The sequence below is a fragment of the Ailuropoda melanoleuca genome, chromosome 4, assembly GCF_002007445.2.
Source record: "Ailuropoda melanoleuca isolate Jingjing chromosome 4, ASM200744v2, whole genome shotgun sequence".
In the NCBI taxonomy this organism is placed as follows: domain Eukaryota; kingdom Metazoa; phylum Chordata; class Mammalia; order Carnivora; family Ursidae; genus Ailuropoda; species Ailuropoda melanoleuca.
The window spans coordinates 7,950,207-7,972,072 of record NC_048221.1 but is presented as its reverse complement, the minus strand read 5'-3'; the positions used below and the strand labels follow the sequence as shown (position 1 = coordinate 7,972,072).

The following is a 21,866-nucleotide window of genomic DNA, read 5'->3' as shown; positions in this document are numbered from 1 at the left end:
CCAGGAGTTTTAGTATTTTGCTTTCTATTAGTCCACTCCTTGGTTTCTTGGCCTCATCTTCAGCAATCACTCCTATAAAATCACAGGGCTGCTGTGCTGGTGATAGGTCTATAAAATCTCTTTTTCTGGTATACTTTCAAACAGCTGAGTTTCTACCCGGAAGGGCCACCGGGAAGCAGGGCTGCTGCCATTTAACTGCCACACATGGCAGGGCTCCAGGGACCACGCGCTGAGCACCTGTGCACCCAGGCTGGGCTCTGTCCTGGCTTGGCCACTCCTGAGTTGTGCGATTTTGAGGAATAGCTGCACTTCCCTGTTCCTCCTCCTTGTCCCCCACCCCCATCAAATGCAGAGACGGAAGCACCTACTAAATAGGGTAGTTGAGAAGCAAGTGGGTAGCGGCCTCCCACCCAGCCTGGCATGCATTAAGCAACCAGGAGATCCTCCCCTCCTGGAGGCGAAGCTAACTCAGGCCCCTGCTTCCCACATGGGGAGACGGAGGTTCAGAGGGGAAGAGCGTTGTGTCCCAAGAGAAAGACTGGAATATGACTTCAGCAGCCACCTACCACCGGGGAACCTTGACACTGCTGTGTGCATGCGTCCCCTCCAACCTTACCTGGTACTGTTTGAGGACACCATTCACCATAAGCGCCGACTGCTTATCCACTCTCTCAGTGACAGCATGGGCCACGGCGTAATAGGATTGCAGGCCCCGAGCAAGGGCCTGGGACACGCCGTACTCGTCATCCACGTCTTGCTTGGCGTTCCTGGGGGTCAGATGGAAGCACCGTGTAAGGACGCCCATTCCTATCTGTGACAATATGCTTCTGACGCAAGCCTCTGATGAGTAGCCCTTTCTGCCCAGTGACCCATGGCCTGAGCCATAAACTAAGCCCAAGTGTAGCCAGAAAGTCTGCGGGTGAGCCAGGCCGCAAATACTAATCCAAGGGGGCTCACGACTGGACGCGTGGGTCCTGACCCCGCCCTGCCACAAAAGTAATCAGGTCACTGCCACATCATAAGAAGGGTGTTTCTTTCCGCCAGAGGCTGGTCCTATAGCCCACTCTTCCTACTGGGCACTCATGAGCCTAAAGGGAAAATGCACACAGCACAGCCTCAGACAAAACCAGAATCATTTACATTGTGGCTGTTTCATGATCCAATTTGGAATTTTTAAAAGTGACTTTAAACTATCGATGCTTTGGGCTCAGTCAGGTAGGCACCTGCCTTTGGCTTGGGTCATGATCCCAGGGTTCTGGCATTGAGCCCCGCATCAGGCTCCCTGTTCAGTGGGGAGTCTGCTTCTTCCCTTCCCCGCTTGTGCTTTTGTTCTTGTTCTCTCTCTCCCTAATAAATAAATAAAATTTAAAAAATTTAAAAAACTAAACTATGTTTTATTAATGTGACAGATACAGGTGATCCAACTTCTGTCATATTGTTTTATGCTGTGCTGTGGAGTCTTTCTATCTTCTTAAGCATCTTTCAGTGAGTTTAGTGGGGTTCTCCCCATTTCTCTGATGATTTCCAAGAAGAGCATGCTTGCTCTAGGGTTGCTTTCATATCGATAGCGTATACAGCTCTCAGTCCTCTATTTTTTTTCAAGAGTATCCATTAACTTCATACCATAAGCAACGATGAAATTAGTATGTGAGCCATATTTGTGCTTACAAGAGCAAAAGATGAGAAATAACGTGAATGCCCGCCACTAGGGACAGACTCACACAGGCCAGCGTAACACACAATGCCAAGGAGGCGACACTCTGCGTGGAGACAGCATCACCTCTGAGAGAGAATTTTCAGTGAAAAAAGCCAGGGGCAGAAAAGTGTGCTAGATACACGTGTACAAGTAAAAAAGAAAAATATATACACGTTTTGCTTGTTGATGCATGAAATATCTCTGAAGATGCTGGAAATAGTTCCTTCCAGGGAGGGACTGGGGTCGGGAGCCCAGGGAATAAGAATGAGGCGGCTTTTGTTGTACACCCAACTATCTCTCAAGCACAAGATGAACCATGTGAATGGAGGGAATATTCAATGCCTACGAAAATCAATGAAATCTGAAGGAAACCGATTTGGTCTGTCTGCAGTCCCAGAATGTCTGCTGGCTGGACAGTGGTGCGTGCCGTCCAGAGGGAGTCTGGGATCCTAACAGTCCTGCTGGTGCCACCCGGAAGGAAGCTGGCAGAGCAGGAGGCCGTGGAGAGATGCCTTACTCAATGATGTGCCGGGCATCCACCTCTGAGACATCATCGCTGTCTGGATCTGGAATCTTCTTCTTTTCCTCAACGGGCAGGTTGGGAGGCTGTGCTGGCTGTGGCTGCTCCTCCTCCTCCTCCTACCAAAACACAAGCCCGTGTGACCTCAGGCGATCCCACAGGGACACGCACAGGGCTCCAAAGGGGAGAACACACTTCTGGAATCAAGTGCGGTTTTCGTGCCCTCTTACTATCCCAGAAATGTGTCATGCCTCTTCTCTTAGTTACCCAGTTTATGATTTTTTGGTTTTCCAAGCACAGAGCACAGACACTTCTTTTTAAAGCTATCTCAGGGTATTGTCTTTTTATTGATAGTAGATGCCTCATGCACTGTGCCTCCCTCCATCACAAAATACATACTACCATGCTTATTCCTTGTCCAACCAACTCAAAGCAGTTTTTCATTTGATTCTCTTAGATTTTCTAAGTATTAAACATTTTATAGCCAATTTTCAGTATTTCTTGCCATTGATTTACTTCTGGGTTTATCAACAAGGCTAAAACATCCACATTATGTCAAATAACACTGGTGGGAAAAGCCATCCTAGTTTACTGCAAGGTTTTCTATAAACCTGAAATTAGGTTTAAGTGTTGTTCTTCACTAAAGGGATTTTTCAGCCTTTTACTGAGCAGATGATAAAGGAATTTTGTGTGACATATTGCTGAAACACACACGAATGCATTTCTTAACGTTAAACTATTCTTGTATTCCTGGGTAAATCATACAAAGTGCCAAAAGGTTGGTTATCTTTATGTATAATGGGATTGCTACAAAACTAAAAGGTATCTGGAATTAATTTACTAAATAATTCCGATCAAAATCCCGTGGAATATTCCCTGGAGCATGCGAAATGATTTTATAAATCATCTGGAATAATTAACAGGTGATCACAGCACAAATATTCTGGGGGGAAAAATCGTAATTGGTACAGACATGCTAGCTGATATTATATTACCATGTCTGGAATTAAAATAGGTGTAGGACTTCTGGCCAAGTCTGAGTGAGGAAGTCCACAAACTCACGAAAAAAACGTCTTTTTGAAGCTGGAAAAAAATAGGCAAAAGCAACCATTCGAGAGCTGTAGGAGCCTGAGAAGCATTAATGCTTCAAAAACTCCTGAACCATGGGTAGGAAGAGTCAGAGATGGTAGCATTCTTCTTGGGACTGCTTCCATCTCTCTTTAGCCCCAGCTCCATCCTGAAGGTTCCGCCAGGACAGCCAGGCCAAGAGCACTGGCAGCTGAGGCTGATGGGGACTCAGTCACTTTGCAGCAGGGGGCAAGGCCCATACCAGCCAGTGGCACTGTTGTTATATAAGTGAGGTTCTCAGTTTTGCTTTGGTTGGGAAGGCAAATTACTGGCTAAGCCTGTGACCATGTGCAGAGAGAAATGAAAAAGGGCCTCACAAAAAGTAAAAGCCAGGGCGGACCTGAAAATGGCCTGAACTTGGAATGCATTCCTTTATACACACTGCTCCGCCAGAGACAGAAGCTTTATTGGCTCAAGATGTCTGAGCACAACACTGCCCAATCATTCGATGGCTACTAAGTTACAAAGAAACATGGCCTCTTCCCAGAAAGCCAGGATTAAAAATGAAAATGAGAATAAAACCAAAAAATAAACTGAGCAGAGACATCAAAAGTAGCACACACCACTGGGGAAAGAATTCCACAGATTCAGCCCAAGTAAGTTACTAAACAGACAAACACCACTACCAAAACCCAGGAGTGGGAGTGGGAGTCAGAATCCAGCGTAGTCAGAAAAATGGGCTTCCACTAAACATTACAAGACGCGCAGAAAGGGAAAGTGTGATGGACATTCAGGAAAAAAGCAACTGGATCTGTCTCTGTTCCCAGATGTTAGCATATAATCTTCGAAGCAACTATTATTATAAATATGTTTAAAGAACCAAGGAAAACTATCTTTAAACACAATAAACCAACAAATAGAGGATCTCAACAGAAGGCAGCAAGGATAAACTCCCCAAATTTGATGAAAAGCAAGAAACTACCCAGCCAAGAAGCTGAACAAACACTAAGGAGAATAAACACAGAGTTCACAATCTGCTAAAAAAAGCCAAAGACAACAAAATCCTGAGAGCAAGAAAGAGAAAAATGAATCATGAAGTACAGAAGAGCACCAACACAATTAGTGGCTAAATTCTCATTCAAGACGGAGACCATAAAGTAGTGGAATAACACATTCACAAGGAAAAAGGCTGTCACCAGAGCAATCTGTGCCCAACTAAACAATCCTTCAAAGTCAAAGCTACAAAAGTACAATCCCAGATTTACCAAGGCTGAGAGAATTTGTTGCTAACGGATAGTAACTCAAACGCCAAGAGCATTAGAAATGGCAACTACATGGATCAATATGAAAGGCTGTATAAATCCATTTTTCCTTACTTGTCCTCTACTGACTTATTTAGACCAAATCATACGATGACATGAGGTATGGATCAGAAGACTGCTTTGTAGGGTTTATAGCATATATAAGTACAATATACAAGTGTACATATATGTATATATCCAACACAAAGGAAAGGTAGCGAATATAACTAGAGTAAAGCATAATTTCTGTATTTTTCCATAATGGAATTAGTATTAATCTGAAGTATACTGTGATAAATAAAAATGCATATTGTAATCCTTAGAGCAACTACAAAGCAAACAATTAAAAAGGTAACAATGAAAACTTAAAGAATAAAATGGTACAGTAAAAAATATTTAACACAAAAGCAGTGAAGAAGGAATAGAAGAAGAAAAAAAGACATGAGACAAAAGAAATAGCTAAATAGTAAACACAAATAGACAGAGTCATATCAATAATTACATTAAATGTGAACAGTCTAAAATGCAATCAAAAGGCAGGCACTGTCATACTAGATTTAAAAAGCAAGCTCTAGCTATCTATCTGCTCTTCCAGATTCAAACAAACAGATAGGTTTATTTATTTATTTTTTAAAAAGATTTTATTTATTTATTCGACAGAGATAGAGACAGCCAGCGAGAGAGGGAACACAAGCAGGCGGAGTGGGAGAAGAAGAAGCAGGCTCACAGCAGAGGAGCCTGATGTGGGGCTCCATCCCATAACGCCAGGATCACGCCCTAAGCCGAAGGCAGACGCTGTGCCACCCAGGCGCCCCGAACAGATAGGTTTTAAGTAAAAGAATGGAAAAATATATACCACGCAAAGAAACCGCAACTGTAAGAAAGCTGGAGGGACTATATAAACACCGGACAAAACAGACTTTAAAACAAAAATTACTAGGGGCGTGTGGGTGGCTCAGTCGGTTAAGCATCTGCCTTTGGCTCAGGTCATGATTTCAGGGTCCTGGGATGGAGTCCCACATCAGGCTCTCTGCTCAGCAGGGAGTCTGCTTCTCCCTCTCCCTCTGCCTCTCCCCCAGCTCATTCTTTCTCTCTCATAAGTAAATAAAATCTTAAAAAAAATTACTAGAGACGGGGCAGATATTTAATCATGATAAAATATCAAATACATCAGGAAAATATTAAGAACTAAGTATATAAAAATACATGAAGCAAAATCTGACAGAATTTAAAGGAGAAAATAGACAATTCAACAAAAAAAGTTAGAGATTTTACTACTTCCTTCTCAACAGTCCTAAACAAAATCAGGTATATATGACCTGAACAACACTATTCACCAACTCAACTAAACTATCATATGCAGAACACTACACCCAAAGAATGCAGAACATGTGAACAGGAAATATCCCCCAGGATCCTAAGCCAGAAAAATGAGTCTCGATAAATTAAAAAGAATTAAAATCATACAAAGTAATCTTCTCATACAATGAGAAAATTAAATTAGAAATCAAAAACAGGAGTTCCTGGGTGGCTCAGTCGTTGAGCATCTGCCTTCAGCTCAGGGCGTGATCCCAGCGTTCTGGGATCAAGCCTTGCATCGGGCTCCTCTGCTGGGAGCCTGCTTCTTCCTCTCCCACTCCCCCTGCTTGTGTTCCCTCTCTCACTGGCTGTCTCTCTCTGTCAAATAAATAAAATCTTTAAAAAAAAAAAAAGAAATGAAAATCAAAAACAGAAAAAAAATCCAGGGAATTCTCAGATGCTTAAAATTTAACAAGCTTTAAATGACCCGATGGTCAAAAAAACCACAAACCAACCCAGAACATAAGGAATATTAGAAAATATTTTGAACTGAATGAAAACAGAAACAACACACAAAAATTTACAGGCACAGGGCGCCAGGTGGCTCAGTCAGCATGCTCAGCGTGAAGTCTGCTTGTCCCTCTCCTTCTGCTCCCGCCCACCCCGCGCTCTCTCTCTCTCAAACAAATTACGGGCTTGCAGTTTAAGCAGTGTTTAAAGGGAAATTTATAGCTCTAAACAAGTATACCAGGAAAAAAAGGTCTCGAATGAATAACCTAAGCTTAGACTGACTACCAAAAAATGAAAGAAAAATTACTGAATTACTAAAATGAGCAATTAAACAGATATCACTACCAACCCCACAGAAATATAAGGAAATACTATAAATAACTATGTCAACAAATACCTAAGATGAAACACACAAACTCCTAGAAAGTTACAAATTACTAAAACTCAGTCAAGGAGAAATGAAAAAATTTGGGAAAAAAATCTTTAATGGTTAATTGAATTAGTAAATAAAAATCTTCCCACAATGAAAAGGCAAGGCCCATATGGTTTCACTGGTGAATTCTACTAAATATATTAAGATTTTTTTTTTTTTAAGATTTTATTTCTTGAGAGAGAAAGAGAGCACAGAGGGAGTGGAAGAAGCAGACCCCTGCTAAGCAGGGAGTCCGATACAGGGTTCAATCCCAGGACCCTGAGATCATGACCTGAGCCAAAGGCTGATGCTTAACCAACTAAGCTACCCAGGTGCCCCCCCCCCAAATATTATGATTAATACCACCCCTTCAAAAACTCTTCCAGGAAGTACAGGAGAGGGAACACATTTTCCAATCCATTCTGTGAGGCCAATGTTAACCACATCAAAGCCAGACAAAGATGTCACAAGAAAACTACAGACTAGTATCTCAAGAATATAGACCCTAAAGTCATCAACAAAACATCAGCAACACTGCAATATACAGAAAAGATTATACAACAGGACAAAGTAGGGCTTATCCTAGGAATGCAAGGTTTAGTTTAATATCCAAAAATTAATTTATATAATAAATTGTATTAATGGATAAAAGACAAAACCAGACAACCAACTTAATAGACAAAAAATATGAGACAAGGGGCGCCTAGGTGGCACAGCGGTTAAGCATCTGCCTTCGGCTCAGGGCGTGATCCCGGCGTTATGGGATTGAGCCCCACATCAGGCTCCTCTGCTGTGAGCCTGCTTCCTCCCCCACTCTCCCTGCTTGTGTTCCCTCTCTCGCTGGCTGTCTCTATCTCTGTCGAATAAATAAATAAAATCTTTAAAAAAAAATAATGAGACAAAATAGAAGAGAATTCACTCAATTTGGTAAAGAGCATCTACGAAAAACCTACAGCTAACACCAAACAGTAGTGACAGACTAAATGCATTACCAGAAGAGTGGGAATAAGGCAAGGATGTCTGCTCTCAACACTTCTGTTCAACGCTGTACTGGAGGATCCAGCCAATGGCATACAGCAAGAAAAAAGAAATTAAAGGCACAAAGATGGGAAAGGAAGAAGTAAAGTTGCCATTATTTACTAAACACAACATGATCCTGCATGTGAAAATCCTAAAGAATCTACAAAAACCAAAAACCAAAACCAAACTATCAGAACAAAGAGTATGAGTTCAGCAAGTTCATATATACATACAAGACCAGTATTTTTCAAAACCAATATAAGAAGCTGTATTTTCATGTAATAGCAATAAAGTATCCAAAAATACAATTAAGAAATCAATTCTAGGGGTGCCTGGGTGGCTCAGATGGTTATCAGGTTATGATCTCCAGGTCCTGGGATTGAGCCCCAAGTTGGGCTCCCAGCTCAGTGGAGAGTCTGCTTCTCCCTCTCCCTGGCTCTCTCCCTGCTTGTACTCTCTCTCTCAAATGAATAAGTAAAATCTTAAAAAAATTTTTTTTAAATCAATTCTATTCATAATACTATCAAAATAAATATTTAAAAATAAAAAACCTGTAAACTGAAAACCACAAAACACTGCTAAGAGAAATCAATGATGATAAAAATAAATGGAGACATTCCATGAGTATGAATTAAAAAACTAAATATTGTTGAGGTGTGGTTCTCCCCACATCAATCTACAGATTAAACGCAATTCCAACAAGCATTTTCATAATAACTGATAAGCTGACCCTAAAATTTACATAGGAACACACAGGATCTAGAACAGACAATGAAAGCCACAAAATTGGAAAGTAACATTATCTAATTTCAAAACTTATTATAAATTACAATAATCAAGATAAAGTGCTTGTGGCACAAAGACAGACATGAAGATTAACAGAACAGAAATAAGAGGCAGAAACAAACCCTTACATTTATGGTCAACTGATTTCCTACAAAAGTGCCAAGACTACCTGAAAGAGGAAAGAGTGGTCTTTTCATCAAATGGTGCTGGATAAAGTGGATACCCATACGCAAAAAAACCAAAAAAAAACCCAAACAAACAAACTTATACCTGTATCTCAGACCACAGCAATCAACTCAACTATGACTTTTAATGTAAGAGCTTCAATTACAAAACTCTAAAAGAAAACACAGAAGAAAAATCTAAGTGACTTCAAAGAGTTCTTAGATATAACTCCAAAAGCACAATGCATAAGCAAAAAATGTGATAAACTAGATTTCATTAAAATTTAAACATTTGCATTTCAAAAAAAACCACTGAGGAAAAAAAACAAAAGGCAAACTGACTAGGAGAAGATACTGCAAGTTAGGTATTTGATCGGGGACATGTTCCAAGAATATAAAAAGAGTTTGACAGGGGCGCCTGGGTGGCTCAGCGGTTAAAGCGTCTGCCTTCGGCTCAGGGCGTGATCCCGGCGTTATGGGATCGAGCCCCACGTCGGGCTCCTCTGCTATGAGCCTGCTTCTTTCTCTCCCACTCCTCCTGTTTGTGTTCCCTCTCTCGCTGGCTGTCTCTATCTCTGTCGAATAAATAAAAAAAAAAAAATCTTTAAAAAAAAATAAAAAAAAAAATAAAAAATAAAAAAAAAAAAAAATAAAAAGAGTTTGACAACTCAGTGATGAGATGACAAACCACCTAATTCATAATAGGCAAAAAATTTGAAAAGACATTCACCAAAGAAGATACATGAATGGTGAAAATGCTCAACATTATTAGTTACTAGGAAAATGCAAAGTAAAGCCACAATGAGATACTACTATACAGCCACTAGAATGGATGTAATCAAAAGGACAGATAACACCAAGTGTGGACTAGGATATGGAGAAACTGGAACCCATGAAATAGTACAACCACTTTAAAAAACGGTTTGGCAGTTTCTTAAAAAGGCAAACATAAACTTACCATATCACTCAGCAATTCCACTCCTAGGTATCTACCCAAGAGAAATGAAAACATATGTCCGCACAAAGACATGTATGGGAATGTTCGCAGCAACATTATTCAAACAGCAAAAAATGGAAACAACACAAATGCTCCTCAGCTGGTGAATGGATAAACAAAGCATGCTACACCGTACGATGGAATAGGACTCAGGAATAAACAGGAATGATCTCTTGTGAATGGATAAACAAAGCATGCTACACCGTACGATGGAATAGGACTCAGGAATAAACAGGAATGATCTCTTGATACGCAAACAACATGAATGAACACGCTATCTGAAAGAAGCCAGGCATAAAACACTATGTGTTATAGGACTCCATTTATAGGAAATACCCAGAAAAAAGCAAATCTACAGACAGAAAGCAGATCACTGGTTTCCTGGAGCTGGAGGAAGGAGTCAGAACAAACTGTAAACCAGCAGGAGGGAGAACTGTGGGATTACAGAACAATCTAAAATTGGTGGCAATGATTGCACAAGTCTACAAATTCACTAAAAATCACCAAATCATACACTTCCTATGGGTGCATTTTATGGTATTTAAATTATACCTCTACAGAGCTATTAAAAAATTACAACAAAATTTTACTGGAGGATCATTACAATCAATGTTAAAGGAACCTGAACAGGTGGCCCGAAAATGACCCCACTGGCTATAAAAACTGAATACATCATTTAAAAAAAGGTCACAGGCCAATGGGATGGGAGGACTAAACTGTATGCCAGTTCACTTAGTACTCCTCGGAGGGGGACAAGGTAGGGCTCTGCCCCACGGCCTACACCAAGTAAAATTCCAGATGACCTGAAATGGTAATGAGGAGGAAAGTAAAATCAGCACAAACAGAAAGAAAGATTATAGGTGAACACCGTGCTGACTTCAGGTGGGGGAAAATACACGAAGAGCACTTGAAAAATCAGTTAAAAACCACTTATAACTGATCAGAAATGGGCCAATGACGCAAAAGCATTCACAGAAGAAATCAAAATGGTTAGTTAATACTTGACACTCTAGCAAACTGAAGGGGGAGTGACAGGGAAGACCCATGTGGATGCTAAGGATGGAGACACGGCCTTCCGAGTCTGCTCCCGAGGGATCCTTCCCAAGGAGGCACTCGAGAACAGAGAGAGGAACGTGCCTCTTCAGTACAGCTTTGTCAACCAAGGAAATAGCACCATAATGTGGCACAGTAAATGATTCAGAGTTTACACAACAAATGCAACTATTTATGTTTCCAAAGAATAGATTATAATGGGCAAACATGTACATGATCTAATGATCACAACTTCACACTGATCTTTCCGGACAGGAGGACTTCAAATTTTGAGCACTTGAAAGATGGCTCGTAGAGCTGAGGATGGTCAGTTTTAAATTCTATTTAATTTGATTAATTTAAGACTGAGGAATCACATGTGGCTAGAGACTACCACTGGACAGTGCAGCTCTAAAGCATCAAATTTCAGCCAGGACTGGGGGCCTCAGCTGCCCCATGCCTGTTTCCTGCCCCATACAACACCCACCCAGAGCAGGAGAGGATCACAGTGCAAAGGGATGACGAGGGCCCAAGACGTGGAAGTTACCACATTGAGAGCCAGAGCAGCCAGGAAATGGGACTCTTACCTCGTCCTCTTCTTCTGAGCCACTTTCTTCACTATCAGATCTTGGAGCTACTTCATATCTAGAAAAAATAATAGTGTTTTAATACACACTTTGCCAGAACCCACAGGATTCACCTTCCTTAGCGAACTGGCCTGCTTCTAAACGAAAGCAAAATCACCCCCAAATGCTAGAGCCCCTGGAATGAGGCCAACTCACCCCGGGTTCATCTCAAGCCAGGCCTCTAGCTGCCCTGCTTTGGGGGCATCGGTGCCCGTGAGGATCTTCCCGCTCTCCACGTGGATCACTTTCACTGGCAGGTCGCTCATTTGGCTGGTCTCATCCAGAGGCTGAAAAAGAGTCACATGTGTAACTTGAGGTTCTGTTTCCATACCTCAGGCTTCTGCTAACTATGGCCAACTTGGGACATGCTCTCCCAACTCCTTGCCCAGAAAAAGGCACAAAATGTGGCCGGTGGCTGTGAAAATGGGTTAATGATATAAAAAAGGCTCAATGACATATTAATAATCTTGTAATAATGTACGATCCATCAATGACAATTGTTTCTTTGAGGTATTTCATTTCCAAACAGGTAGTATAGTTCCAACTTCACAAGAGCACAGTGGGGACCCTCGCCTGACCCCATCTGACAGTTTCCCTCCATGTGTGTCTACCAGTGTTTCTCACGCAGCCTTGTAGATCTACTCCGTGCATAAGAAACAAGGACTGTGCTCTCCCCATTTATACACAAATGACTATATTATGCACATTCTTTTGGCCCTTGGTTTTTTTCCCATTGATACTACATTTGTAGACTTCCTCAAAGGTCCTCTTTTTTCTGTGGAACAGCTAACTAGAGTATTTGAAAAGCAAAACAACTAACTTTCTCTTAGCAAATACGGAATTCCTCAATTTCTCATTCTGAGATGCCAACATTGGAAGAACATTCCCCTCTCCATTAGTGCCCTCAAATTTCCTGGAGAAAACCTCTAGGACGAGGATGAAGTTTTTGGTTTAAACATTTGTTTGCACCTTCCAGGAACTTCTACGTCCCCCTTGTCCCCCCAAGGTGCCACACTCACTGTCAACATCGCCCACACAGTACAGATTAGTTCCCATGCAACCAGACAACCCACCCTCAAAGTTACCCACCATGGAAGGTGATGGCAACCATGTGCCGCACGAACAGGCTCTGCAGACGGCCTCCATGCGCCCCAATCAGTGACTTTCACTCCCAAGTGCTCCATGGGGTGGCTAACGGTGCCGAAGCTGGCACTTCCCCCCATCCCAAATCTGATTCAACTGCTCTGGGTCTTTTTGAAAAGCTCCCAGGCAATTTCAGAGGTGCCAAGGCTGAAAAGTGCTGGCTGAGATCAAGCAGTTCACAGCCACCCAGAGTGATGCTTCTGTCTATTACTCTACGGGAGGAGCAGCCACAGTGATTACCCGACAGGATTCCCTGAACTGCGCTTTGCCGCCACAGGACTTTTCCCTTAAATGCCCCAAATGGCCTTATAAAGGCTTTTTACTGTAGTAAAACAGCAGCCCACATTCTTAAAAATTTAATATAACACTTAAAATAAAATCTCATGAGGCGCCTGGCTGGCTCAGTTGGCAGAGCATGCGACTATCAATCTGAGGGTTACGAGTTCAAGCCCCACACACCCCACGCATGCAGCCCAATTAAAAGATAAATAAATAATAATAAAAAAAAATCTCATGAAATAAATACGTATTTGAGTTAATCACTAGTCTTTAAGAATCTGGCCTCCAGGAAAAAGTATGCATCTGCTATGGGCTGAACTGTGTCCCCCCCACAAATTCAAATGCTGAAGCAAGCCCTAACTTGCCAATGTGGCTATATGTGGAGATGGGGCCTTTGGGGGGTAATGAGGGTTAGCTGAGGTCACAAGGGTGGGGCCCTCGGAAAGGGACAGTGCCCCTGTAAGAGAGAGTAAAGCTTGCTATCTCTCCTGTCATATGGGGACCCTGCAAGAAGGCAGCCATCCACATGCCAGGAAGAGAGCCCTCACCAGGAACTGACTTTGCTGCGCTTTGATCTCGGATTTATAGCTTCTAGAACTGTAAGAACATATTTTTTTGGTTATTGAAACACCCCAGCCATGCCGTTTTGTTATGGCAGGCCACACCGACTGGGGGAGAGCATGGAAAGGTAATGTACGAGGCTCGTGACAACAATGCGTGCAATGGGAGAAAGGGAACAACGGCAACAGCCACCAGGAAGGGAGGGGCACGCGGTGGCGCATCAGAGCCCAGCAGTGCAGGATCTTCATCGCGGTTACAAATGCAAAGCAACCTAAATGACTATCCGTCTACGTGCTGAACAAGATTCCAGCACATCGACACCATACAATTAAAACAGAATTAATGGCCTGGTTTGGAAAGTAGCCCAAGATATTCTGCTGAATGGAGAGTCTAGCTTTGTCTAGATTGCCCCAAATGGCCTTAAAACAATGTAAAAAGGATGTAGGCAAAAAGATTCCTGGATGCTTGTTCAACACGCACGTTTGTGAGAGAGCAGGTGCCACGGGGGCTTTTGCTTTTCATCATACCATTTAAATATTTTCTGTAAGAGATACTACATTTTAGTGACACTGAAAGAATAAGGTAAGTGTGTGTGAGCTAACGTGGGAAGATGTCAGAGATACAATGAGAGGCTGGAAAAAGAAAACCATCTGGTGGCACATACACAGAAAAGGCCCCAGAGCAAACACCCCAACGGTTATTCACAGTTTTCCTCTGGGAAGTGGGAGTGAGGAGGGGGCAGGGGAGGTGGGAAAGGAAACACCACTTATTTACATCTCCCCCTTTTATACATCTTTCCTCCAAATGAGTGTATTGAGTGAGAACGGTGGCTTTCAGGAGGCAGGTAAGGGATGTGGTAGGGAAAAACGGTGTGTGGAGACAGCAAGCCCTCTCTGAGTGGGCCACTTGTAAGGTTCTGACTTTTAGAACCAGACTAGTAAAGTTTCACATATTAAATACATAAATGAAAGGGGCACCTGGGTGGCTCAGTCGATTAAGCATCTGCCTTCAGCTCAGGTCATGATCCCAGCGTCCTGGGATTGAGCCCCGCATCGGGGGTCCCTGCTCAGTGGGCAGCCTGCTTCTCCCTGTCCCTCTGTCCCCTGGCTCGTGCTATCTCAAATAAATAAAATCTTTAAAAAAAATAAACAATGAGTAAGTAAATAAAACCAACAAGGATGAGGGGAACCACACTAATGAGGGCACAGGGGAGAACAGATAAAGTTAACTTTTAAATGTAATATTTGGAGCACATTCATTTCAGGCTGAATAACTCCAAATACCAATTAAACTCTAGCTAGGAGGCTTCTTTTGCAGAGGAGTACAAGTTAACAATTTTGAATATATTTCCCAGAATTTACTTTCTAGAATTGGGCGAATAAGGAAATACACCATGGCTAACGGGAGCCAGGTTTCAGGCTGTTATAATAAGGATAAAAAGACAACAGAAATAGCCCTATGGTATTAGATTAGACACAGAGATATCCATGTGAAGATAAGATTTTGAACATACAGAATAGCAATGCAAATGTGTATGCATACATACACCTATTTCTTGTTTGCCAAGAGGGCCTAGAAGCAATGACACCCCGAATCAACAATCCCATCTAAAGAGAGATCTTGGTGGCCACCTGGCTGGCTCAGGAAGTACAGCATGCAACTCTCGATCTCGGGGTCTTGAGTTTAAGCCCCATGCTGGGTGTAGAACTTGCTTACTTACTTACCTTACTTACTTATTAAATGAAGAGAGAGACAGAGAGAAAAAGAGAGAAAGATCTTGGCTTCTAAATATTGGTTGGGAAACCAGAAGATGAGTTTGGGCCACTTCAGTGTGCAAGAGGTAAGGAAGCCCTCAAAGGACACATGGGCAAATTGGAAGGGGCTCTTACTGGCCCAAACTGGAATAACTTGAACACCAAAATAATGACCATAAAGGATTAAATAAATGAGAATCCTGTCAGTTAGTACCAGGGGTTGGCAAACTATGTACCATGGACCAAAGAGGAAAGAAGAGAGAAAGCTTTTCCTTCCTGCAGAAAGTCATCTAAAAAATGCAGAAGAAATCACGGGGGAGGGGAGGGGAGGGTGAAGGCGGGGACTCACCATTTTGTAACCATCACGGCAAAACTGATACAGGCAGAGACTAATTAAACAAATGAAGAAAGCAGTGGTTGGACCTTAGAGGAGATAAAACACGTTTAAAGAGCCTTGAGCATCTCTCCACAAGGTACTTAATAATTACAAAAGGAGAAAACAGTAACTTTTCACCAGAGATGCCTTGGCAAACACCAAGGGATCACGGTCAACATCACCAGTGACCGAAGCCATCTCCGCCATGCACCCCCGATGTGACAGACGCATGGAGAAGAACACAGCGTCACTCTGGGGTCTTCCTGCCAAGAACACATAACCTGAATCTAACCACAAGGAAACGGCAAGTCAAACCCAAATGAAAGGCCCCTGTGGGAAATACTTGGCTTGTGCTCTTCAGGAATGCCAAGGCCAGAAAAGGCTCAGACGAAGCAAGGAGCTATTCAGGATCAAAGGACTAGAATCACCGCCACTGAATGCCACCCATGGCCACGGAGTTGCTGTGAAGGACACCAGAGGGGCAGCTGGCCAAACCTTAACAAGCACTGTGGACGAGATCATGGTATTATCACAGCCATGTCTGTTTCTGCTTGTTGATCACTGTACAGTTATGGAAAAGAAGCAGCTCGTTTTTAGGAAACACACTGAAATATACGGAGCTAAAGGGTCGTCATGTCTGCATCTGATTCTCAGATGGTTTAGGAAAAAATGTGTGGGAAAACGGCGAACCCAGGTGAGGAAGAGGCCGGAATTCTCTGTCCTGTAATTATGTCAGAATGAAACTAACAAAATAATGGCATGTACAAAAAAGAAGTCTGGAAGGAAACGCACCAGGACAGCTAACAATGTACCCCTTAGGAGTGGGACTGAGGAGGGGGTGGGATGTGGCAGGGGACATATGTGGATTCTTCCCATCGTCATAGACAGCTCTGGTGATTAAAAAAGAAAAAAAAATTTAAAAGATGCAATAGGTCTAAGCTCCCAGGGCTGGGCTGGTATTTCCATGAATGAAACTCCTGATCCCTCACCTCGCCATCAGGTCCGATTGCAGGTGTCTGTCCTTCTGCATTTTCTGCCTTCTGGAAGTAAAGAGAGACATGTTCACTCGCTGACCGGGGAGGCCGAGGCACGCGTGCCAAAACGGCTGCTCCAGTCCCACCCAGGGGCAGGCACACGGCCAGGTCCCAGCAAACCTTCTTTTTCTTTTTCTTCTTTTTCTCCTTGGCGACCTGGGCAGCCTTGTGCTGCCGCACCAGCTCCGTGAGGTTAGCCACGTACTCATCTGTCTGCTGCAAGAGGTAGGCCAGGCGCTTGTCCTTCTTCTGGTCGATGAGCTTACGGTACCCCTCCTCATCTTCAGCCTGCAGAAAGATGAGGTTATGATGCTTGCTTGCAAGAGACACGTGCCCGTCCATTAGTGGCCAAGGCAGGTAATCCAGGATCAAGAAGCCCGCTGGGGGTTGTGTTAACCAGCAACCAGACCCTCACTAAGGGAGTGCTTAGCCAAACCAGAGCCGCGCTGTACGTACACCTTCACACAGCTATCGAGTCCCCTTCAGTACTTCCTCTACGCCTACCCAGGGAAGACCCTGAGGGGGCCTGCTGGACAGACATGCTTTTGCCAGAAGTCATTTGAAAAGGCCAACAGCAAGTCCCGGCCCCTCTGTCTACAAACGCAATGCAAATCCAAACACTTCTCTCTGGTCCAAGCCAGACTACTCCCACAGACCCAAGCAGCAAGCCCCTCCTGGCTTTCTAATAATCAATCAGATGTCACCCTAGCTTATAGCCTCCTATGGCTCCCTCTCGTACACAGAATTAAATCTAAGGCCTTCCTCGTGCCCTACAAGGCCCCACATGACTCTAGGGACTCTGACCTCACTCGTGCCCTCACCACGCTATTCTAGGGACCTCTTGCTGGGCCTCACACTTGGCTTTCTGCTGCCTGAGACGCTTGCCCTCAGTTCCTCTTTCTCTGGGAGGCATTTCATCCAGGGAGTCATGCCCACCCTTCCCTTAACACCCCATCAATCCCCACTCCCTCATCCTGCTTCTTTCTCTTCAGGTACTTCACACCGCCCAAAATGGTCTTGTTTGTTTGGCCTGGGCATCTGTCTCTCTAGGGCCAGCAGGAGTGGCCTTTGAGGGGAGGAACTGCATGTTTCTCCTTACTACTGGGGCCGCATGCATACAGCAGTGCCTGTGTCAGTATATGCCCAACTAGAGGATCACTCTAATAGCCAGACGCAAAGAGTGGGGACGGAGGATAGGGATCACATCATCAGTCACTCTCCCAACCTAGAGTGCGTGCCCCCTCCACTTTCTGGAGAGAACACAGAGCAAGCAGCCAGCTAATCAGCCTAAGGTCTCGCAACCACTGACAGAATGAATAGGCCAGTTCTCTTAGACTCCCAAACCCAAGCCCTTTCTTTCTCTCTGTCCCACCTCTGACTCCGAGCAGTAATCCGCCTTGGCGTAACACCAGGCAATCAAACCCTGGTGCCCGCCACACCCAAAGCACCCACAAAGGGACACAAAGGGACATGATGTCGTGACGGCAGAATTTTACCATGAGTCTCCGCATTCTTTCTTTCTCAATTCTTTCGTTTTCCTTCTTCTGTTCCCTCTCCGTGTTGGCGTGGTACGTGGCCACCGCCTTCGTGAGCTTCTGGATTTTGCCTGTGACCGATCTGTGATATTCTTTGAAATCCTTGGCATGCTGCAGAATGCTGTTGAGGTATTCCTGCAGGGACATACACAAAAGAGAGGACTGGCTACTCCCCAGGGGTCGCTGTAGCGTTGCCACAAAGCAGACAAAACTTTAAAGGCAGCTTGCTTAAAACCAAGAGGATGTAATCGAAACAGTACAACGACACTGTCTGCCCCTGAGATTCAGCATTCTCTCTGTAATGAAAGCCCCGCGCTGGGGACTGTGGTGAGAGGGGCCCTCCCTCATGGATAACAGACAGGGCCATCCGCCTTGCACAAACAACCTGGCACTGAACACTAACCACTTCAAAACGCCCTCACCCTCCAAACAAGTTATTCCACTGCCAGGAAGTCCCTTTAAGGAAAACAGTAGGTATAGGCCAAAAAAAATTCAAGTTCAAGAATGCCTCTTCTAGTATTATTTCTAACATTGCAAGGTTGAGAATAGGCTACATGTACCCCAACAGGGAAATAGTCACATAAATTACTAGATGCCAAGACAGAGAAGGAATACAATGTAGATGTTAAAAATCATGCTTCCATGGGCGCCTGGGTGGCTCAGTCATTAAGCGTCTGCCTTCGGCTCAGGTTATGATCCCAGGGTCCTGGGATCGAGCCCCGCATCGGGCTCCCTGCTCAGCAGGAAGCCTGCTTCTCCCTCTCCCACTCCCCCCTGCTGGTGTTCCCTCTCTCGCTGTGTCTCTCTCCGTCTGATAAATAAAAATCTTAAAAAAAAAAAAATCATGCTTCTACAATACTTAAAAACCAGTCAGTGTGTATCTACATTTGTTTAAAGGAGGCCATTTAACTTTTGAATACTCTGTGCCTACAGAAAACCAACCTGAAGGGTACATACCAAAACGCTAACAGGTTGTTGCCCCTTTAAATTTTAAACTACACCAGTACTAGATATAGACTAAAGGAGAGATTTAGAAAACGTAAATGAGCAAACAAACCAAATCGTCCCCACGTCCTACTCCAGTAGAGATGCGGTCTTCCTGACTGATTTTGTAAAAGCTAAGTCAGATCACACCCTCCTGCTCAGGACCCTCCATGGCTCCCATCTCACTCAGAGCAAAGGCCCAAGTTGTCTCCTCAGCCCAGACGCTCTGCCTATCACACCTCTCTGTCCTCCCCTCATCCCACTCTCTCCCTGGCTCACTCCACTCCAACCACACTGGAATCCCTGCTGATCACAGAACACAGGGCACATTCCAGCCCAGGGCCTCTGCAGCTTCCCCTCCATCTGCAAAGCTCCTTGCCCACATGTCTTTGCGGCTCCCTCCCTCAGATTCTGCCTTCTCAGAGAACTCCCCCAACCATGCCATGTCAACAGCCCCTCTGTCACTCTCCAGCCCTGCTTTACATCTCTTCACACCTTATTACCTCCCAACATGGCACATATGATTATGGCCCATCCTCCCACTGCCATTTGGTTTTGTCCACTAACATATTCTCGGTGCCTGGAATACTGTTGTGATGAGCAGAAAAGACGGGCAGCATACTTAAACACAAACCAAACCAGACTCGCCAGCATGCAAGCCCTGGCAACCCAGGCACGCAGGCCGAGCCTCGCAGCTGCGTGGGGACGCACCTGGTGCTTCTGCCGGCGCTTGCGCTCCTGCTCGATCTTCTGCTGCTTCTCCAGCTTCTCGGTGATGCGGGCCTCACGCAGGGACTGCCGCTTGCTGCGCTTGTAGGCCTTGGCGTTGAGGGCCGTCTCGAGGGCTGTGTCCCTCCTCATGCACACCACCACTTCCTGTCGTAGCTTGAGGAAGGAAGAAATGATGTGCATGACGTTGTCAGGTCCACACATAATTACATATCTCAAGCTAGAGAGAACGCTGCTCCTTCCAGAAGGATCTGTTCTAAATGCTGTCTTGTGGGTGCTCATACACAGCATGAGCACAGGTCAGGAGATGACTGCTTCTAGACACCCAGCAGAAGGTTCTCTCATACCTTCAGGGCTCCAGCTCTGCCTCCCGTCAACCACACACAAAATCTTTCTTATGGGTCATTTGAAAGTACAGCACCCTCAAAAACAGACCCACTTAAGTCTCCTGTTCCAAGCTGGCATCTACGGCCTTAGGAAAGACCCACAGCTACCCATCCCGAGAAAAGCTAACGTCCCACCACTGTGCAGGACATGGACAGCAGAGGGGGACAGCCAGCCAGCGAGGATGTGAGGCCACTGCTGCTTTTAATGATCAAGGCACACTTAGTAACTGCCTGGCAAGTGGCTGCTCTTTGAATCAATATTGGCAGAAAAGGCTCTTTTCCTCAAGCAACGGGCCTGTGCCTGTGCCCACCTGCCTCTGGAAGTTCAGCAGCCTGAGCGCCTTGAGCTCAATGGTCGCTTTGGTTCGCAAATCCCCGGCCAGGGACCCGGGAAGGTTTTCAAGTTCCTGAATTCGGTGTGCGATTCGAGCCTGCAGCCTGGGTGGCAAAGACAGAAGAAAGGAGAGGTGATGAGAGCTCTTCTCTACTCATGGCGGGGAGGGGGGAGCCCACCTGTTCCTTTCCTTTAAAGGTGGAACCTCAGGAGAATCCATCCCTCAAGGAAGGCAGATCCTAGTCATGAGATGTGAAATGGCTCAGAAAAGGAAGCCAGCCAAAACGCAGAATACAGAAAGAGCAGGGCAGGCACAGCAAGCCCGACAGGGCACAGCCACCTTGTGACATTTCGGCAGCGAAAAGCCGGCTATGGAATCAGGTGGACCAGTGTCTCCACCCTAGCCCAGGGACGACCCAGCAGAGCAACCCTACAGGCTTGATCTGAAGTTCAAATGAGATAATCCCTCTTCTCAATGTTTCACACATATTTATGAAACACCTACTGTGTGCCAGGGACTGATCCAGATGCTGGGCCTTAGCACTAAACAAGAGTAAACAACACTAATTTGTTATTCTCATAGAGCTCACAGCCTTATCAATAAGACAGACCATAAAGGAGTTAAGAAACTAAATATCTACACTAATTCCAAAGAGTACCAAGCCCTCTAAGAAGGGGGTTGGAAGTGAGATGGGAGGCAGGGCCTCTATGAGCAGCTGACCTCAGCAATCAGGCCTAAATTAGCCAAGGTCATGCATAGTCTGTGCAAAGCCCCAGGGGCAGAAATGAGTCTCACTTGTTCTGTAGAAAAAGAGGAAAAGGGAGAGTGGTGTAGGCAAGGACAGAGCCTTGGGCAGAGGCTAAACAAAAAGGTCCTTACTGGAGGGGCAACAGGACACCAGTGGCACGTTTAAACCTGGGGAATAAATCTAATGGAAGTTAATTATAAAAAGAGACTCCAAAACTGCTATGTGGGAACAGACTGCATAAGCAAGGGGGAAAGCAGGGAGGCCAGCAAGGGGGGTGTAGACCAGGTGGCAGGGTCCACAGTGTGGAAAAGGCCACCAGTTCCCAGGATGGGGGCTGGGAGCTGAGACGAGGACATGGGGGATGAGGGAGGGTGGGCAACAGTGAAGGGGAGGCAGGGTCTACCCCAGTGAGCTACTGTCAGGTGCACGGGGATAGAAACGGGAGGGAAATGTGGGGGATGTAAGGACATCTAGAAAGGCCATGTTTAAGCTATCTAAATGGAGCTGGAGAGGAGGTGCCTGGGTACAGGAGCTGGAGCTCCAGAGCACATCACAGCTGGCGAGGCACTTT

The 21,866-nt window shown here is 44.8% G+C and overlaps 1 protein-coding gene across 10 annotated transcripts in view; it reads right to left on the bottom strand.

Moving 5' to 3' along the window:
- SMARCA4 (SWI/SNF related, matrix associated, actin dependent regulator of chromatin, subfamily a, member 4) overlaps window positions 1-21,866 on the bottom strand; it is an 87,648-nt gene that overhangs the window by 43,242 nt on the left and 22,540 nt on the right. For all 10 annotated transcript variants that reach the window (XM_034657791.1, XM_034657788.1, XM_034657787.1 and 7 more), the window contains 9 exons: window positions 20,524-20,650; window positions 19,809-19,982; window positions 18,075-18,248; window positions 16,699-16,866; window positions 16,534-16,584; window positions 11,588-11,718; window positions 11,393-11,450; window positions 2,214-2,335; window positions 617-767 (listed from right to left, as the gene is read on the bottom strand). In XM_034657791.1, the coding sequence (XP_034513682.1) occupies window positions 617-767; window positions 2,214-2,335; window positions 11,393-11,450; window positions 11,588-11,718; window positions 16,534-16,584; window positions 16,699-16,866; window positions 18,075-18,248; window positions 19,809-19,982; window positions 20,524-20,650 (1,156 nt within the window). The remainder of the gene's footprint in view (window positions 1-616; window positions 768-2,213; window positions 2,336-11,392; window positions 11,451-11,587; window positions 11,719-16,533; window positions 16,585-16,698; window positions 16,867-18,074; window positions 18,249-19,808; window positions 19,983-20,523; window positions 20,651-21,866) is intronic.